This window comes from Anomaloglossus baeobatrachus, chromosome 9 (assembly GCF_048569485.1).
Source record: "Anomaloglossus baeobatrachus isolate aAnoBae1 chromosome 9, aAnoBae1.hap1, whole genome shotgun sequence".
In the NCBI taxonomy this organism is placed as follows: domain Eukaryota; kingdom Metazoa; phylum Chordata; class Amphibia; order Anura; family Aromobatidae; genus Anomaloglossus; species Anomaloglossus baeobatrachus.
Window position 1 is genome coordinate 221,825,210 of NC_134361.1, and position 20,400 is coordinate 221,845,609.

At 47.5% G+C, this 20,400-nt stretch overlaps 2 protein-coding genes across 3 annotated transcripts in view; one reads left to right on the plus strand and one right to left on the minus strand.

Annotated features, from left to right (window-relative positions):
* The window catches only part of LOC142251627 (ficolin-1-like), a 293,970-nt gene that overhangs the window by 242,086 nt on the left and 31,484 nt on the right, over nt 1–20,400 (minus strand). The gene's annotated exons all lie outside the window — the stretch shown is intronic.
* LOC142251916 (ficolin-1-B-like) overlaps nt 1–20,400 on the plus strand; it is a 35,123-nt gene that overhangs the window by 4,126 nt on the left and 10,597 nt on the right. Inside the window, exons 2-9 of the mRNA XM_075324966.1 lie at nt 97–210; nt 4,744–4,797; nt 6,956–7,000; nt 7,550–7,603; nt 7,937–7,990; nt 10,187–10,240; nt 17,329–17,382; nt 18,120–18,164. Of these exons, the coding sequence (XP_075181081.1) occupies nt 97–210; nt 4,744–4,797; nt 6,956–7,000; nt 7,550–7,603; nt 7,937–7,990; nt 10,187–10,240; nt 17,329–17,382; nt 18,120–18,164 (474 nt within the window). The remainder of the gene's footprint in view (nt 1–96; nt 211–4,743; nt 4,798–6,955; nt 7,001–7,549; nt 7,604–7,936; nt 7,991–10,186; nt 10,241–17,328; nt 17,383–18,119; nt 18,165–20,400) is intronic.

A 20,400-nucleotide genomic window follows, 5' to 3' on the forward strand; every position in this document is an offset into this window, starting at 1 on the left:
ACCATCATTCGGCCAACATCTGCCTATTGTGTGTGGTGGGCTTAAAACAGACCCATGAAGAAAAAGTGACCAGCTTTGCTTTCTATCTCTCTACAGATGTGAAACTGATGGGAGTTAAGGAATCAGAAAAGTTTGCCATTCTTGAAGGATACGCAGGGATCCCTGGATATCCAGGACCACAGGGACCTCCAGGACCACTGGGACCTAAAGGTAAATCAAATAATCGTGCCAATCAAAATGTAAGAGGAAGTGGCAATCGAGCCGTTGTCAAGAATACTACAGGGACAAAATAGCTTTAAAGGAATCAAGATAAGGGGTTCAGAAGTAAAGACAGCGCTTTTTGCTGATGACATCATACTTTATATGGGGGACCCCGGTGCGGATTTGCCACAGACTCTTGCCTTGATTGAAAAATTTGGCTCATTCTCCGGTTTCAAACTGAACAAAAAAAAATGCGAGATCATGTTCCTAAAGGGGCATCATGGGACAATGGGGGGACAAATAAGGGATGGCTGTCTATGTGGAATTCCTATAGCACAATCTTCAATTAAATACCTGGGAGTGCATATAGGAAGATCGGTGGAAACAATCTATAACTTGAATTATGGACCGCTAATCAGGAAAATTACAGTTCAATTAAAGGGATGGAAAGGTCTGCCACTTCCATTACTGGCAAGATGCCACCTGATAAAAATGATGAGCTTTCCTAGGCTGCTGTATCCCTTCCAGACAATCCCGCTATTGCTAAAATTAAAGGATGTGAATAAGCTCAACTCCGCGTATACAGAATTTCTGTGGAGGGGAAGGAAACCCAGAATAAAGCTGCGTACGCTGATGAAGTCAGCAGAGGAGGGAGGTCTAAACTTTCCAGATGTCCAAGGGTATAATCTTGTATGTATCATGAGGCATGTAATTGATTGGGTGAGAGGAACGAGTAGGCACTCAGATCATGCGATGGAAACTAAATATGCGTCACCGTGGGATCTGACGTCCATTCTGCACTCCCCACTATCCAGGGTTGAAGGGCACATAAGGAACTCAATTATATTCCGAGACACCATGCTAACATGGAAGTCGGTAAGGAAAAAACTGGGGCTCTCATGGAAAGTGTCCAAGTACTTGAACCCCTGGGCATTCCCAAATTTTCCCCTGGGACGAGAAAACAAGCTATTTACTAGATGGAAAGAGAGGGGAGTCAGGAGAATGATAGATGTTATGAATGTGGAGGACAGGAGGTGGATGACAGGTCGGGAAGTGTTGGATAAGTACAACCTTAATAGCTCACATGTCATCCAGTATGAACAATTGAAACATGGAATAATAGGAGACCTGGGTGTGGTTGGAAGAGAGCTGAACAGAAGTTCGATTGATGAGTTACTGGAATGTGATGTAACAAGTATAAATGTCTCTAAAATTTATCGATCGCTAAGGGGGGTGCTTATCTCACGGGAGGATAGTCGGACTTTAAAAGCGTGGGGGAAACAATTGGGAAGGGAAGAAGTGGTGGATGATCTACTGAGAGGATGGGTACAAGTGCGGAAACATATTACCAATGAGAGATGGAGAGACACTCAATTCAGAATTCTACATAGGGCCATTATAGGTTTCAACATACCAGGTAGGGATAGGTGGTGTCCTAAGTGTCAAAAAGAAAAAACGGATATGCTGCATGGGCTATGGGAATGTGAGACAATCGCTAGGTTCTGGAACCAAGTCAGACTATTTGCCCAGTCAACATGGGGAATTTTCAGCAAACTAGACTTAATGGTGTGGATTTTCCACTCCTTTGAGGGAGGAGTAGGAGGAGGACCGAGCACGCAGGAAAAGAGGAAATACGCAATAATGCATGACATAGCCATGATAGCTAAGCGTTGCATCTTAAAACACTGGATTCAAAGGGAGGGCCCATCCATAAAGGAGGTTGTGGGCGAACTACACAACCTTCTGAAGTGGGAAAAACTAGAAGCGGAGAGGGATAAAGATGGGTTGACAGCCAAGTTTTTTGTGAGATGGAGACATTTTATTGAAAGCCAATTCACACAGGGAGAAATAATTAACCTGATGGCACCTTTTGTTCACTCGGAGTGGTATATCCTGAGCGATATTCAGGACAGCCTGGGTAAACTGAGAATCACCTAGGAGGGGGCTCTGGCGGGAGGGGGAGACGAGACGGTTGGGAATACCAAGACACGCTAGCAAAATTGAAATCATTCAGGGACGACACAGAGATTTAACGAATTGTATTGCATATGTTATATTATATTTCATTACCTATGTTTTGGTTTAATGTTACTGTATACTATCTTAAATCAAACAGCAACATGGAACTCCAAATTGGGGTATCACCCACCTCTATGTCACATTTTGTCAGACGAATGTTCTTCTTTTGCAATGATACTTGTCATGTTTTTACAAATTTGAAAAATCAATAAAAAACGTTTTGGAAAAAAAAAAAAATGTAAGAGGAACATCTATTCTCTCCTGTTTGTACCTGTACCTTGTGCTTCTTGTGTTCTCCATTGTACGATGTCTTTTACGAGAAAATATGTGTCAGGCTTGGAGACTATAGACTATCTCTATGAAGTGTTGACCTCTACATTTGCTGTGAATTGCCATTCACAGTACTTGGGTTTTTTCCAGCAGTCCAACCAGGGATGAGCAGAGATGAAGCTCATGCTTGTTCTAAGACCACAGATCCTTCATACTGCTGCCGATCTCCTGGCTTCTTCTTCTATCAGTTAGTGGCCAGTGATTGACTGCAGCAGTCGGGAGAAACAGCCTACATGCTCTGCTGGCTCAAACAGACCAGGATTGCTGCAGGCAATACAGCCTACATGCTCTGAAGGCTCAAACAGACCATGATTGCTGCAGGCAATACAGCCTACATGCTCTGAAGGCTCAAACAGACCATGATTGCTGCAGGCAATACAGCCTACATGCTCTGAAGGCTCAAACAGACCGTGATTGCTGCAGGCAATACAGCCTACATGCTCTGAAGGCTCAAACAGACCATGATTGCTGCAGGCAATACAGCCTACATGCTCTGAAGGCTCAAACAGACCATGATTGCTGCAGGCAATACAGCCTACATGCTCTGAAGGCTCAAACAGACCGTGATTGCTGCAGGCAATACAGCCTACATGCTCTGAAGGCTCAAACAGACCGTGATTGCTGCAGGCAATACAGCCTACATGCTCTGAAGGCTCAAACAGACCGTGATTGCTGCAGGCAATACAGCCTACATGCTCTGAAGGCTCAAACAGACCATGATTGCTGCAGGCAATACAGCCTACATGCTCTGAAGGCTCAAACAGACCATGATTGCTGCAGGCAATACAGCCTACATGCTCTGAAGGCTCAAACAGACCATGATTGCTGCAGGCAATACAGCCTACATGCTCTGAAGGCTCAAACAGACCGTGATTGCTGCAGGCAATACAGCCTACATGCTCTGAAGGCTCAAACAGACCGTGATTGCTGCAGGCAATACAGCCTACATGCTCTGAAGGCTCAAACAGACCGTGATTGCTGCAGGCAATACAGCCTACATGCTCTGAAGGCTCAAACAGACCGTGATTGCTGCAGGCAATACAGCCTACATGCTCTGAAGGCTCAAACAGACCGTGATTGCTGCAGGCAATACAGCCTACATGCTCTGCTGGCTCAAACAGACCATGATTGCTGCAGGCAATACAGCCTACATGCTCTGAAGGCTCAAACAGACCATGATTGCTGCAGGCAATACAGCCTACATGCTCTGAAGGCTCAAACAGACCGTGATTGCTGCAGGCAATACAGCCTACATGCTCTGAAGGCTCAAACAGACCGTGATTGCTGCAGGCAATACAGCCTACATGCTCTGAAGGCTCAAACAGACCGTGATTGCTGCAGGCAATACAGCCTACATGCTCTGAAGGCTCAAACAGACCATGAATGCTGCAGGCAATACAGCCTACATGCTCTGAAGGCTCAAACAGACCGTGATTGCTGCAGGCAATCAGTGGTTGGTGATCAGCTACAGCATTTTCCTGATGTTCCCTGCTGGAAGAGAAAGCCAAGAGACCAGCAGTGGCCACTAGCGGCAGTGCGGAGGAAGAATACCAGGGGTCCATTAGGCAATTATATGCTTTTTTGCACCATTTTTACAGATATAAAAAAGTAGCACTGCCACACATGGAAAAGGGGTTGTCCAGCGTCCAGCGCAACACAGAGGTACAATGGGAATGGATAGGGGGTCGGAAAGCCCTTATGGTAGGGAACGGGCATGGGTCACCACCTGACACTAGCCTATGTCTGAACCTTGAGCTCCACAAATGTGCCTAAGTGGGTCCTTCCCCCGCTGCCGTCACGTGCCTAGTCCCTAGCTGCCCCTCCACTCACCCTGGGTAGTGCATAGGCCGGTGGGTGCACTACAATCAACCACTATAGTGATAAAACACAGGGAAAAGAAAACAGCCAGGATATACACCAACTTCGACAGTTGCAGCCAAGCACCAAGGCAGCAAGCAACAGGACTCCAGCAGCTACAGGAAGCTTTCTCCCTTCAAGGAGGTCAGTAAGTTAGCACCATTTTTCCTATGGGACTAATGGAAATAGAGGAGCGCTGTACTGAGCAGTCCTATAGACAATAAATGGAGAGGAGGTTGAGCGTTCACACCACTTTCTCCATTCAGGACAGAACAATGTTTCCTGGTAAAAAACTACAGACATTTTTTATGCATTTTGTATGTTTTCTTAATTAAGGTGATGAAGGGGCTCCAGGGAAAGCAGGGGGAAAAGGACTAACTGGAGAGAAAGGTAATGTCCCATCATGGAGTCTTTTTAATAGTTTTTTCATGCTACATTCTCAATTACGGTGTATTGACATGGATTTTTTAAGGGGTTTGGCTTTCAATTTTGACCAATAGGTTCCATATTTAGTGTTGTGTGGTATGCCACGGAAAAGTCCCAACTCTCCACTATGGAGATAGAGGCCAGGACTTCCGCAGGTAAGTTGCACAAATGTCCGCAGGTTTTCCACAGATATTTCGCTGGAATCCCGCAGCAATGGACAGCTGTGGACTCCAGGGAGCTCCTGCAGGAAACCTGCGGACATACCTGCGGATATATCCGCAGGTACAATGTCCCGTGGGCACATAGCCTTAGTAGTTGGGTGAAGCCATTTATTGTCAAACAACTGTGTTTTCTCTTTTTAAATCATTATGACAACCAGAAACTTCCAAATGACCATCATCAAAAGTCCACACAGCCTGGTGATTTTGGCCGCCTGATAACAAGCACAGAAGGTGACACAAATGGGTGTGACTGGCCAATAAAGGTAACATCCTCACCTGTCACCTGTCTGCTTGTAATCAGTGTGTGCATAAAAGCTGAGTGAGTTTCTGGGATCCAGACAGACTCTTGCATCTTTCATCCAGAAACTGACGCTTCTGGATTGTGAGTCATGGGGAAAGCAAAAGAATTGTCAAAGGAGCTAACCGAAAAGATAGTTGAACTGTATAAAACGGGAAAGGGATATAAAAAGTTATCCAAGGAATTGATAATGTCAGTCAGCAGTGTTCAAACTGTGATTAACAAATGGAAAAAAAAGAGAAAACACAGCAGTTTGACAATCAATGGCTTCATCCAACCACTAACCATGAGTGGAAAAAAAAGTTTTTGTGATATTATTCATTTTCTCTGAAAAAAAGGCCAAGAAAGCAAAAAGTCTGCCAGGGTATGTAAACTTTTAAGCACAGCTGTGTATATATATATATATATATATATATATATATATATATATATATATATATATATATATATATATATATATATATATATACTAGCTGTACTACCCAGCTTCGCCCAGGTTAATAACTGCTGTTAACAAAATAGAATGTATTAACATTCCCGGAATAGAATGTATAAATAGAATATATTAACGCCCGGGATAGTAACTGTCTCTCTGTTTCTCTCCCATTCTCTGTCTGTCTCCCCCTCTGTATATATCTCTTTGTCTCTCTCTCTATCTTTCTGTCTGTCTCTTTCCCTGTCTGTCTCTGACTGTTTCTGTCTCTTTCTCGGTCTGTCTCAATCTCTTTCCCTGTCTGTCTATCTATCTCTTTCCTTGTCTATCTATCTCTGTCACTTTCCGTCTGTCTGTCTCTTACCCTGTCTGTCTCTTTCCCTGTCTGTCTGTTTCCCTGTGTCTGCCTCTTTGTCTGTGTCTGCCTCTTTCCCTGTCTGTGTCTGTCTCTTTCCCTGGCTGCATTGTGACATGCCAACATTCCATATAATCTCTTTCCTTGTCTGTCTATCTCTGTCACTTTCCCTGTCTGTCTCTCTTTCCCTCTCTTTCCCTGTCTGTCTCTTTCCCTGTCAGTCTGTCTCTTTGTCTGTGTCTGTCTCTTTGTGTCTGCCTCTTTCCCTGTCTGTGTCTGCCTCTTTCCCTGTGTTTGTCTCTTTCCCTGGCTGCATTGTGACACGCCAACATTCCATATAAGGGCATGGCTGCACATTCTTCTGAAATTCTGGCTGCACTGTGGCTCCCAGCTCCATTCGCTTTAATGGAGGCAGGTTTTTTGGCGAATAACTGTAAAGAGCGGGGTTAAAATTTCCCCTTAAAACATAGCCTATGACGCACTCGGGGTCCAGAAGTGTGAGTGTGCAAAATTTTGTGGCTGTAGCTGCGACGGTGCGGATGCCAATCCCGGACATACACACATACACACACACATATTCAGCTTTATATATATATATATATATATATATATATATATATATATAAACAAAAGAAATAAAATATACAAGGGTTAAAAATCAGGGATAAATTAATGATAAGCTACTCATCCTCTGCTTCCCTTAAGAGGATGTGGGTCTTCGATTTTCTAGTTTAGTGATGGGGGCTTCTTATTTATAACCAGAAAACCTCCTACAGATAACTATTTTTTTTATTAATATATTCCTTTAAATTTAGGTGATAAGGGAGATGCTGGAAAAATGGGACCAATAGGAATAAAAGGTAATGTTGGACAACCCATCCGTATTTCTTTATGGAGATAGAAAAATCATAGCTACCTTCTCCTAAGCATTGTGTCTACAGTATAATGGGACTGGTTTGTAATACCAGACACGGCCTATACTATTTCATGCTTGTTATGGCGCCACCTGCTGTTTGCTTGATTCCTTTTGAGAACGTCCACCTCACGTGTCCGGTGCTGGTGGTCACACATGCTCAGTAGCTCAGTCCCATCGCTCAGGTCTTTGTGTATATGGACAAATCCTTGTAATATATAAAATAATGCTGCAATTTACCATTGGGCGATTTAAGGTCAGGTCAGGGGTAAAATGAATCGTACAATGCATAAAGTGAAAATGATCATAGATGCTCTGTCCGATTAATGATATTGATAACCCTATTGGTCAGTTAATATCCCCTATGGATGGCTGCCATGTAAATGGTTCTGGGTGTCACCTACTTGTATTCTGCTCCTATTAGGTGGATGGGGAAGGTGTCACATCCCACTAAAAAACTTCTATTAATTGCATCATGTATTATTTTTTATTTAAGGTGATCAAGGAGCTCTAGGAATTACAGGAGACAGAGGACCAACTGGAATTAAAGGTTAGATCACGTCATGTAAACTTTTAATATGAGGCTAGAAAAAACGTGGCTACTTTCTTCTAGCCACAGGGTCACACTTGTCCATGGCTCACATCTGATATTTATATAATTGGACTGACCGCGGTACCAGACACAGCCCAGAATAGAGGTGGAGCATGCGCCTCTTTGCTCTATTTAGGATGGGGCTGGAAAGCCCCCATCTTTAGATTTCAGACCACCAATCTTAGAATCACTGGGGGTCCCCCCAGTGGTCAGCAAGTGATCTCCTATGCAACTGATAAGGAATAACTTGATTTTGAGGGGAATAACACTTTAATTTAATTCTTTATTAAGGTGACCAGGGATCTCAAGGAAATCCCGGAGACAAAGGACCAACTGGAGACAAAGGTAAGATCCCAACATGTAGACTTCTGGGGTTGTAAGAGGGTAGAAAAACATGGCAACTTTCTTCATATGTATGAGACTGAGGCCAAACACCAGCCGTAGCCTATGCTTGTTATGGTGCCCACCTGTCACGTACATATGGGGAAATACCAAGTGAATGGCGAAAAAGGAGGGAAGGGAAGGGAAGAGAGAAACCCTGTGTTTATGAAAGGGTGAGATGGTGATCCCTGCTCAAAAACGTCCACTGGCCCCGGACCACCCTAGATAGGTTCTGCAACTAAGCACCGAGCAGGATACCTGGCCCTTGTTGACCCTAAACTGGGTCCTAGGTAAGGAACGGATGGTATGAGCGCTTAGTCAAGCCCACTAAGTTCTAAAAAAGACACAGGAAAAACAAACAGGAAAAAGTAAATAAACAACATATCTCCAAGATGACTCAGGTAGAGGTACAGCAACATACAACAATGTTTCTCCAGATGAATACAAGGCGACTGCTTGCACTCAGGAGGGTATAGAAAATTAACTTTATCACCTGCAAACACCAAGGGGAAATGCAGGTACTTAAGGACACAAGGGGTAGGTGGCGCGGGCGGAGGAGGGGACGCTGCGCTCTCCCACTGCTCGGGTCCGGCTGCTGCTGCTCGGTGGTGGCTCGAGCGGTGGGCCGGATCCCAGGGACTCGAGCGGCGCTCCTCGCCCGTGAGTGAAAAGGGGGTTTTGATTGTGGGGATTTGAGATTGTCCGTGACGCCACCCACGGTTGTGGTGAGATTGGTGACACCACCGCTGCTCTGGACGGGGATCCCGGGAGCGATGACAGGGAGCAGCTTGGATGTTGGTTCTCCCCTCCGTGGGTAGGGGGATTGGTTGTCCCGGGGCCCGGTGAGGGGTAGGGATGGATGGCAGGCGGGTTGCGGGGCCTGATGAGGTGCACGGTCGCGGGGGCAGCGCTGTGCCGCACGGCACGGTGGTACTCACTCAGCCCAAAGATATACACGGAGTCTCCGGTAAAACAAACGGCTGGATCAACGGGTCCCACAGGCGGCTGCGGTGTTGTTTCTCCCGGCAGGTTGATGGTGACTGCCTTTCCCTGCACCTGTGTAGTGTAACGGTTCCAATGGGTTCCCACCGGTAACCCGCTCCCCAGCTTAAGGGTTGCTGAAGGAGCCCCTTTTGCCCGCAGGCTCTGGCCCTGGGAACTTTAGCCATGGCGGTGACTGTGTTTCCCTCTCTCGGTTGGACTGTTGCCTTGTCGGGACTTGGCTGCTGGGAAACCCAGGAGGTTCCCTTCGCTAACGGATTTGGCAAATTCACGGCGACTCCTAGCCTTGCCGGGGTTCGTAAGCCCCTGCCGGATGGTGCTGGCTTCTCCTTGCGTACTGGTCCGGTACCGCCGGGCCACCGCCCGTCCACGGTCCTTACGGCTAGCTCCAATAGGCCTCTCCTGCAGACGGTCACCACCGTCTGCCAACCTTGCTGTTCTGTCTGGGCCACACACCCGAACCACTTTCTGTCTGCTCCTTTGCCACTTTCCTTCCTCTCACTTTCACTTCCCTAACTGATCTCTCTTTTCCCGCCTCCAAGCCTGTGAACTCCTCGGTGGGCGGGACCAACCACCTGGCCCACCCCCTGGTGTGAACATCAGCCCCTGGAGGGAGGCAACAAGGGTTTTGTCTTACTTAGGTTTGCCTGACTGGGAGTGTGGGGTGTGTTGGTGTAGTTATCTGTGGCCCCTGGCTTGTCCAGGGCGCCACATAGGGATGAGGCTTAACAGCTGAAAAGTGAGGATATCCGCAGGGTTCTAAAAGGAAAAAGATTAACCCCAAACAGAGAAAACACATAGGATTATATTTACACCACAGAAGAAAGAATAGAAGGTCAGGGAACAGTTTGTGTAGTCAAACGTAGCGACCGGCTACAGCCGGGCACCACAGAACTGTCTGTCAACTGTGACACACCCGTGACAGTACCTGCATTCATTGCTTTTTTGAAAATTCCACCTCCTGTTTCTGCTGCTGGTGGTTGCACATGCTCATTAGCTCAGACCCCCCCACTCAGATATTCAGGTAGCAGAGGGATTTCTCCTATTATTACATCAATAGGTCTGGGTATCCCCAACTTGCATTGTGCACCTATCAAGTGGATGTCACATTTTTCTATAGATATATATGCATGGTATTATGTATTTTTTCATAATTAGGTGACCACGGAGTTCCAGGGGAAAAAGGAAACAGAGGGCTAACCGGAGAGAAAGGTAAGATCACGTCATGTAGACTTCTAATATAGGGGTGTATGAAAATATCTATAAGACATGAGGTCAGTCAATCTAGAAAATTACTATAACCTTGAAGGTATTCTTAAGTGCAGTCATGAAAATCATCAATCGCTATGGGTAAACTGGCACTCATAGTGACCGCCCCAGGAAAGGAAGACCAAGAATGACCCCTGACCTCTGCTGCATAGGATAAGTTCATCAGAGTTTTAAGCTTCAGAAACTGCAAATTGCATCCTCATAAATGATACACAGACATCAAGTAACAGACACATCTCAACATCAACTGTCTAGAAAAGAGCAGGAGAAGTGGCCTATATGGTCAACATTGGGCAAAGAAGCCACTACTGAGGAGCTACAAATAATAAAAGACTTGTTTGGGTCAAGCAACGCCAGGACAGAACAATAGATCAGAAGCAATCTTTGGTATTGTGGTGTCAAAATTAGACCAATCGCCATGTCCTTGTGATAGGTTGAAATGGTGAACGGGTGGTTTCTACATGTGTGGTGCTAAGAGGTGTGTATGGGGGGCTCTGCTGGTGACACTGATTGTGATTTATTCTAATCTTCGAGGCACTTCCCCACATGGCTTCCACAGCATTAGGCAGTGGGCGCCATCCCATCTTGTCTGCACTTAGTGGGACCATAATATTTATTGCAACAGGACAATGACCCAAAACATCTCCCGTCAACGTAAGGGCAAGAAGAAAAGGGATGGAAGCTGCTAAAGACATGGCATCCCCAATCAGCCCATCCCAACCCAACTGAGATAGTATGGGATGAGTTGGATTTGTATACAGAATCAAGGCAAAGAAGCCGCCAAGTACTGAGTGTGGAGACACGGGGCTCAGTGGGCGCTCTCGTCCACTAAAACCCGCCGCCTTTAGGAAGACAGCGTGGCTCAGGGCTCATCCCAACTGAACGCCGGCCTCCCTAACCGTGGGCGTAACACTACTCAGACAACACAGGGTGAGGGAACCACAATAATTAGACTTTATTGGATCCCCAAACAATTAACGGCACATAACACATAACCAGCAAAACACACAAAATGTAACAGGCAACAGAGTCTCACCCTTCCGCTGGCTCACCAGGGATTTAGAATGTCCATGCCTCACAGGTTCCAAGCTGTCTGAGGTCTGCAAAGTCTGTAACAGGTGACTGAACTGTCCCAACCTGCGTGTCCTCCTTAGGTAGTCCTGGTTTGATGTTACAATCCTGGCAGCCGGAGTCGAAATCCCTAGGCTGTGGATATGGTCTCCAACCGGATCCGGAGTCCCTAGATTGAAGCCATAAGATGTCCTGATCCTCCAGTCAGCTCCAAAGAGCTTAGACTGAATCCATCAACCATCAACAACCACTGGTGGCTTAAAGAAGTCCTTTTTATAGCCACAACCTTCCCCTTGGATACACTGCGTCCTCATCGATTGGTTGGACAAGATTGCTTCTCCCATTGGAGGAATTTCAAGCTGCATGGATAATGTTCATTTAAATGATGTGCTTAGAAAGGCTGAGGGTGTACATGTAAACTGGGAGCCACTGACTAGACAATGGCTACTAAGGTAATTACATTATCAATACACAACTACAATACAATGGTTACTGGAAATGTCTGGAGAACAATAGTCTAGCTTTCAGTGGCCAACACAATTACATTGAGTCAACAAGAGTCTTGTAAAAACAATGAGGGACTTCTCCCCCATCTATAGACAATCTATCATGCTGTCTGGCTGGATTTTAAGAAACGTTAACCCATGAGAGTCCATGTCGTCACATTCCTCCCCCTTCTTAATATTAGCCAGACATGATAGGCTTCCGATCATCCTTCTCCTCTTGTCGGGAAAGCCCATCCGCATTTCCATGGTTCTTGCCCTGTTTATGGGAGATGGAAAAATTGTAAGGCGGGCTTTGCACACTGCGACATCGCAGGTGCGATGTCGGTGGGGTCAAATTGAAAATGACGCACTTCCGGCATCGCATGCGACATCGCAGTGTGTAAAGCCTAGATGATACGATTAACGAGCGCAAAAGCGTCGTTATCGTATCATCGGTGCAGCGTCGGCGTAATCCATGATTACGCTGACGCGACGGTCCGATGTTGTTCCTCGCTCCTGCGGCAGCACACATCGCTGTGTGTGAAGCCGCAGGAGCGAGGAACATCTCCTACCGGCCTCACTGCGGCTTCCGTAGGATATGCGGAAGGAAAGAGATGGGCAGGATGTTTACATCCTGCTCATCTCCGCCCCTCCGCTCCGATTGGCCGCCTGCCGTGTGACGTCACAGTGACGCCGCACGACCCGCCCCCTTAACAAGGAGGCGGGCCGCCGGCCACAGGGACGTCGCACGGCAGGTGAGTGTGTGTGTGAAGCTGGCGTAGCGATAATTTTCGCTACGCCAGCTATCACCACATATCGCTGCTGCGACGGGGGCGGGCACTATCGCACTCGGCATCGCAGCATCGGGCTGCGATGTCGCAGTGTGCAAAGCCCACCTAAGATTGTAATGCCAGACTCCACCTGAGCAAGCGTCCGTTGTCCCCGGCAGTGCGATTTAGCCAACTCAATGGATTGTGGTCAGTGAGGACTGTGAACTCATTGCCATAGAGGTAGGGCTGCAATTTTTTTAGGGCCCAGACTATGGCCAGGCATTCTTTTTCTATGGTGGCATAAGCCCTCTCTCGGTCCAACAGTTTCCGGGAGAGGTAAGCTATCGGATGTTCCTCACCGTTGTCCCCCACTTGGCTAAGTACAGCTCCTAGTCCTGTGTCCGATGCGTCTGTTTGGACAATGAATCTGCGACGGAAGTCAGGAGCAGTCAAGACTGGGCTTTGGGCTAGCCGGTCTTTCAATTGGAGGAACGCAGTTTCACATTCTGGGGTCCAGATAAGGTTACGGGCATATCTTTTGGTTGTGAGGTCAGTGAGCGGTTTTGCTATGGTACTGTAATTGGGGATAAACTTTCGATAGTAGTTTGCGGTTCCTAGAAATGCACGGACCTGTTTTTGATTGACCGGGCGTGGCCACTGGATAATGGCTTCTACTTTTGCAGGTTCGGGACGAATGCACCCACTTCCCACCCGATGTCCCAGGTATAGCACTTCGGCCATCCCCATTTGGCATTTGTCAGGTCGGATGGTGAGCTGGGCTTTGGCTACCCTCTGCAGCACCTGGGACACATGCTGAAGATGCTCTTCCCAAGTGTCGCTGAAGATAGCGATGTCATCCAAATAGGCCTGGGCATACCCCTGACATCCCTCTAGTAAATGGTCTACCATCCTCTGGAAGGTGGCTGGGGCGTTTTTCATCCCAAAAGGCATGCTGGTAAACTCAAAGAGGCCAAAAGGGGTTATGAAGGCCGATTTCTCTTGAGCGTTTTTTGTGAGTGGGATCTGCCAGTATCCCTTGCTCAAATCGAGGGTAGATATAAACCGAGACCCCCCTAACCTATCTAGTAGTTCATCCACCCGGGGCATGGGGTAAGCATCTGTAATCGTGACCTCATTGAGCCGTCTATAGTCCACACAGAAACGAGTACTCTTGTCCTTTTTTGGCACCAATACCACACTGGCAGCCCATGGGCTATGGGAGGGGACTATGACTCCCATATTTAACATGTCATCCACCTCGGCCTTCATCATTGCCAACACAGGAGGGGTCACCCGGTAGGCGGGTTGTCTTAGTGGGGTGGCTGCCCCTGTATTGACATGATGCTGGACCAGGGGGGTTCTACCAGGCTGACTTGTGAACAGGGTTTCATATGTTCCGAGTATGTCTGATATCTGTCGCTTCTGTGAGGTAACGAGTTAGTCCAGCACGTGAGTCTGGGGGTCGCTTGGATCCATGGTTGAGGGACCTATTGGGCCTCCAGCTGGGTCGGTTGGCTGTAAATTCGTCAGCCAATCGCGCTGCTTGCTCTGGGGTGTCGGGCTTCCTGTCAGCTACCCATTCTCGGATTTCCGGGTCCATCTGCACCAGCAGCTGTTCAAGCACTATCACATCACGGAGGGCAGCAGCGGAGTGGGCAGCCCGTCCATCGAGCCAGCGATTACAGTGTCGTCGGAGTTGACTGCCAAATTCGACGTACGAGACACAATGGCGAGACATAGTCCGGAACTTAGTGCGATGTCTCTCGGGTGTTATGGTAAAAAGGGCCAACAAAGTGTCCTTAATAATTCCGTAGTCCAAGCAGTCCTGAGGCCCAAGTGATCGGACAGCCTCCTGAGCCCGGACCGGCAAGCTTGTCCACAGGTATTTGGACCACTCATCTGTGGGCACCTGGTGCATACGCATTAGCATCTCAAAGTTTTGCAAGTGTTCATCTATCTCAGTGCTGGAATCATTAAACACTGGCACATCCCTGTAGCGAAGATGACTTCCTTGGTGGTGGTCTATCCTGGAGGTAGGTGCTGATGGTGAGGAAATTGGAAATCCAAACACAAATTGCAGAACACCAGCCCTCTCTTCCATTGAAGCTTCAGGCCCCAATGCAGTAAACAATTCCTTGACTCGGTCTGCTTGGGTTTGGTTTGTTTCCAGACTGTCACTGGATCTAGGATGAGATACAGGGTTTACCTCCTCTGATACCACAACGGCAGTGTCCTCATCATCCTCTGCATCATTCTGGGCATCCCAACAGACTAATTTCCGGATCAAGTCTGACCGAGTGTCAGTGTTCCTGTAGTCAATCTTTCGCATCTGGCACAGATCCTGTAGCATCCATTTACTGCTGCGGTCGTAACTCCTCTCTGGTCCTTGTCCCATAGCTGAGCTGGTGGGGTTGGACATGGCAGCGTCCGAAACCTGAATGCCTCCCCTATGGCCTGCTGGGTATGCTTATGTGCCTCCCTGGTTGTTGAGCCCTGGACGGTGTCCGAAAACACCAGTCCACTGCAGCTCCCCTGGGTAAACCAGGCTGAGTAGTATCCCACCGCTGCCACCAATTGTGGAGACACGGGGCTCAGTGGGCGCTCTCGTCCACTAAAACCCGCCGCCTTTAGGAAGACAGCGTGGCTCAGGGCTCATCCCAACTGAACGCCGGCCTCCCTAACCGTGGGCGTAACACTACTCAGACAACACAGGGTGAGGGAACCACAATAATTAGACTTTATTGGATCCCCAAACAATTAACGGCACATAACACATAACCAGCAAAACACACAAAATGTAACAGGCAACAGAGTCTCACCCTTCCGCTGGCTCACCAGGGATTTAGAATGTCCATGCCTCACAGGTTCCAAGCTGTCTGAGGTCTGCAAAGTCTGTAACAGGTGACTGAACTGTCCCAACCTGCGTGTCCTCCTTAGGTAGTCCTGGTTTGATGTTACAATCCTGGCAGCCGGAGTCGAAATCCCTAGGCTGTGGATATGGTCTCCAACCGGATCCGGAGTCCCTAGATTGAAGCCATAAGATGTCCTGATCCTCCAGTCAGCTCCAAAGAGCTTAGACTGAATCCATCAACCATCAACAACCACTGGTGGCTTAAAGAAGTCCTTTTTATAGCCACAACCTTCCCCTTGGATACACTGCGTCCTCATCGATTGGTTGGACAAGATTGCTTCTCCCATTGGAGGAATTTCAAGCTGCATGGATAATGTTCATTTAAATGATGTGCTTAGAAAGGCTGAGGGTGTACATGTAAACTGGGAGCCACTGACTAGACAATGGCTACTAAGGTAATTACATTATCAATACACAACTACAATACAATGGTTACTGGAAATGTCTGGAGAACAATAGTCTAGCTTTCAGTGGCCAACACAATTACATTGAGTCAACAAGAGTCTTGTAAAAACAATGAGGGACTTCTCCCCCATCTATAGACAATCTATCATGCTGTCTGGCTGGATTTTAAGAAACGTTAACCCATGAGAGTCCATGTCGTCACACTGAGCACTTCTGGGGACTCATTCAGGGCTGTTTTAAAGCCATATCAATTGATGACCAGAAGAAGCTGCTTGTGCGAATGCCATGGTTGTGTAAAGACTCAGAGAAAGGTGGTAGCCATGTCATAGCAAGAGGTGGAGTATGGTGTTCGCCTTTTATCAACAGCCCGACACTAGCTGATAAAGGTATCTTGTAGTCGTCTCTCTCTTGTAGAGACTAGTGACAGATTCTGGACCAGAGTCTCTTTGCTTTTAGACTCTGTAGATTAAATGTATTTCCTTTTATTTGGGGAGAAGAGGGTTAATGTCAGTATTCCTTGCCAGCAAGCATTCTCAGGTGTTTCTGGTTTGGAACACTCCTAGTCCCTATATATCCCCTCTACTCCCAGCAGAGGGCGCTGGTTACTCTCTTACTCATGTGGATGCTTGGTCTGGAGGTGGAAGGAGCTGGTGGAGCCCTGTCTGAAAGTTGCTGTGTAGGCTGCAGCCTTGGTGCTGGCTGCAGCTCATTTTGTTGTGTTTTCCCCCTGTCTGACTTCCCTCCCTGATGTGTTGATTTTAGTGCAGCGCTAGGACTAGTGATCCTTACCTGCCCACTCACTAGCCAGGACTATTCTAGGGTCACTCAGGGCTTCAGGTTCTTGCTTGGCGACAGGTGAGGAACCTGTATAGTGACTGTCTAACAGCGCAGGGTACCCTTGCAGTTAAGTGGAAGAGGTGTCCATCTTCCCCCTCACTAGTGCTAGGGCCCATTGTTGTTAAAGTATCCCCGGTGTACCCCTTGTGTTGTAGTGTGTTACGTCATGCGCCATACTTTTCCTGTCACTTGCATGACAGTTATCGGCTTTCACAGTGTAAGGAGCTGGCTTGGCTAATACAATGAGCAATCAGCCAGTCCCCTTTACATATGGCTCTGTTGATAAGATGGCATAGGAAACGCTCCCTTGTCAAGAAAAGTGTTAGAATTTGGCAGATTGGGACATAAGTACACCAGTGAAAACGGCATCAAGAGCATATCACAATATATTTCTTTAAGTGGAAAACCCCTTTAATCCCCAATGTGAATGAGTGGCATGTAGATGGATCTTAATATTAAATATTTGCATTCTTCTCCTATCAGGTGTATGGGAAATGTACCACATCTCTCGACAAGCATTTATGTGTAATATTATGTATATTTATAATTTAGGTGATGCTGGAGATCCAGGAAAAAAAGGAGACGCAGGACTAACCGGAGGGAAAGGTAAGATGACGTCATGTAGACTTGTAACCCAAGAGTTACAAGTGCAGGTGCGATGTCGGTGGGGTCAAATCGAAAGTGACGCACATCCGACGCCGCTGTCGACATCGGAGTGTGTAAATCGTTTTTGATACGATTAACGAGCGCAAAAGCGTCGTAATCGTATCATCGGTGTAGTGTCATTATTTCGCTGCGACGGTTACGATGTTCCTCGCTCCTGTGGCAGCACACATCGCTGTGTATTAAGCCGCAGGAGCGAGGAACATCTCATTACCTGCTTCCACCGGCTTTGCGGAAGGAAGGAGGTGGGCAGGATGTTTACGTCCCGCTCAACTCTGCCCCTCCGCTTCTATTGGCCGCCTGCCGTCGCTGTGATGCCGTACAACCCGCCCCCTTAGGAAGGAGGCGGGTCGCCGGCCACAGCGACGTCGCAGGGCAGGTAAGTGCATTTGAAGCTGCCGTAGCGATAATGTTCTCTACGGCAGCTATCACAAGATATCGCAGCTGCGACGGGGGCGGGGAATATCGCGCTCGGCATCGCTACCATCGGCATGCGATGTCGTAGTATGCAAAGTGCCCCTAAGGTTCACAAATTTGATGTAGGTGGATCTGGGCATTACCTACTCATATTCTTCTATCAGGCGGGTGGGTGAGCCATCAAATCTCTTGGTTTTTTTTCTGTGCACTTATAAACCATTGAAAAAATAGCGCCACAGTCACCTATTTTTATTCTTCTTTAGGAAGCTATGGAGAAAAAGGTTACTCATTCAGCGCCATGTTTGGAGGTAAGAAAAGGTGACTGAATCCATTGATTTGCCCTGTGGACTCTGGGGGAGTAATGATCTCCATTGTGGAGCCCACCGGCCTGGGTAAAATGTCTGTTAGGTCTGGGGGTAATGCTCTCTGGGAAAAAAAAGTTCTGTAAATGAACTACATGTCCAACCCCTTAGATTATTCCCTATATTTCAAAGCTCATTAAAGTATCAGTCATTGGCCTATAGGGTAGAGACCCGCTATAGGGGGCACTATGGAGGCATCTATCTTGTCTTCTGAAAGAAAACAGTTTTATCAAGTGAAAGGGTATATAGATGTAGGAGTTGGCTCCTCGGCCAGACACCGGCTTATGGCAGCATTGCTGAGGAATCTTAGCTCATTTCTTATAAGCAATGGCCTCCAGGTCACTGATAGTCTTGGATTTATATACAACTGATTTTTGCACATCCCACCAAACATTTTTTATTGGTTGAAATCAGGCAAATGTGACAGCTACTTCTTCTGAAGCCAAGCGTTGGTGGACATTCTTCACTGTAAGCATCACCAAGCAAACATAATATTTCACTGTAGACATCACCAAGCCAACACCACGCTTGACTATAGGCATCACTGTACCACCGCAATGTTTCACTGTAGACATCACTGATCCACCGCCATGTTTCAGTATACAGTAGATATTACTGAACAACTGCCATGCTTAACTGTAAGCTTCAACGAGCCACCAGCTTGCTTCACTGTAGGTAGGCTTCATCGAGCCACCACCATGCTTTCCTGTAGGTTTCACTGGGTCACTGCCATGCTTTATTGTAGGCGTCACCAGACCACTGCCATGCTTCACTGTATTTTTAGAGCACCACTGCCATGCTTCACTGAAGGCTTAACCGAGCAATCTCCTTGCTTTACTGTATGCTTAACTGAGCCATCACTTTGCTTCACTGTAGGCTTCACTGGGCCACTACCATGCTTTACTGTAGGCATCACCAGACCACTTCTATGCTTCACTGTATTCTTTATCAAGCCACTGTCATGCTTCACTGTAGGCTTCACTGAGCCACTACCATGCTTCACTGTAGGCTTCACCGAGCAACCACAATGCTTCACTGTAGGCTTCACTAAGCAACCACCATTCTTCACTTTAGGCTTCACAGAGCCACCAACATACTTCACTGTAGGTTTCACCGAGCCACTGTCATGCTTCACTGTAGGCTTCACTGAGCCACTACCATGCTTCACTGTAGGCTTCATCGAGCCACCACCATGCTCCACTTTAGGCTTTGTTGTGGGGCCGAAGGGGGCCGCAGTTGTGGGCAGAGGCGAGCCCCTTCTTCCAGGCAGTGTATCTCTTCGGTGCTGCACTCCTGCCACTTCTAGAGTGCAACCAGGGACACTGCAGCTTCTCCTCCTCAGGACAAAATCAGACACAATGTCCAGGATAACGTTGAACACTTCTTTTCTGAATAAGTCGCAGAGTTTCTGTGGAGCACATCCACTGCCGGCACATAGCTTGAACGTTACAGGCATGTTACATCCGCTGCAGGCACATAGCATGAACATTATAGGCATTTTACGCTTTGGTATCATTTCACATATTCTTGCACACTGCTCCCTCCTGCACATGTCTCCTATAGGACTGTTTATTTCCCCCGGCAACACCACAGTGGCAGCTAGTAAATTCATGGAGTCCAACATGGATCTAATTGTGTCCCCTCCCGCCACCAGTCCGAGTCTCCTCACCACTGTCTCTGTGACGACCCGTTCACCCAGGTCCACGTTACCTCATGCCTAGGGCGGTCCTATTGGAGTCAGTTGTTTCCCGGAAATTCCACTAGAATCAAGGCCCACAACTTCAGGGTCGGTCCGTGCCTATTTCTGCACCCGGCTACTGAAGAGTTTCCTTTGTCCACTTGATCTGGGTTTCCTGGGGTGACCCTGAGGGTCTGGCCGAATCACTCTGGGCTTCTCTAACTAACTATATCTCCCTCAGGTAAGGCTTCTTCTCGCTACTCAATGGTGTCCCTATCTGACTAATCCCAACTGTCAAATCACTGTTGCTGGGCAGATTTAACCTTTAACTGCTTCAGCCCTATTCTCCATCCCAACTCCAAGCTAAGTGACCACCAGGGAGCAGTGACACCTAGTGGTGCCTTAAAACTGTGCAACCGAGAGCACACACATAAATAACATTTCCCATACATAAATACACAAAATAACCATGACGTCGTCAAGAGGCTGCAGGGTCACCGGTCA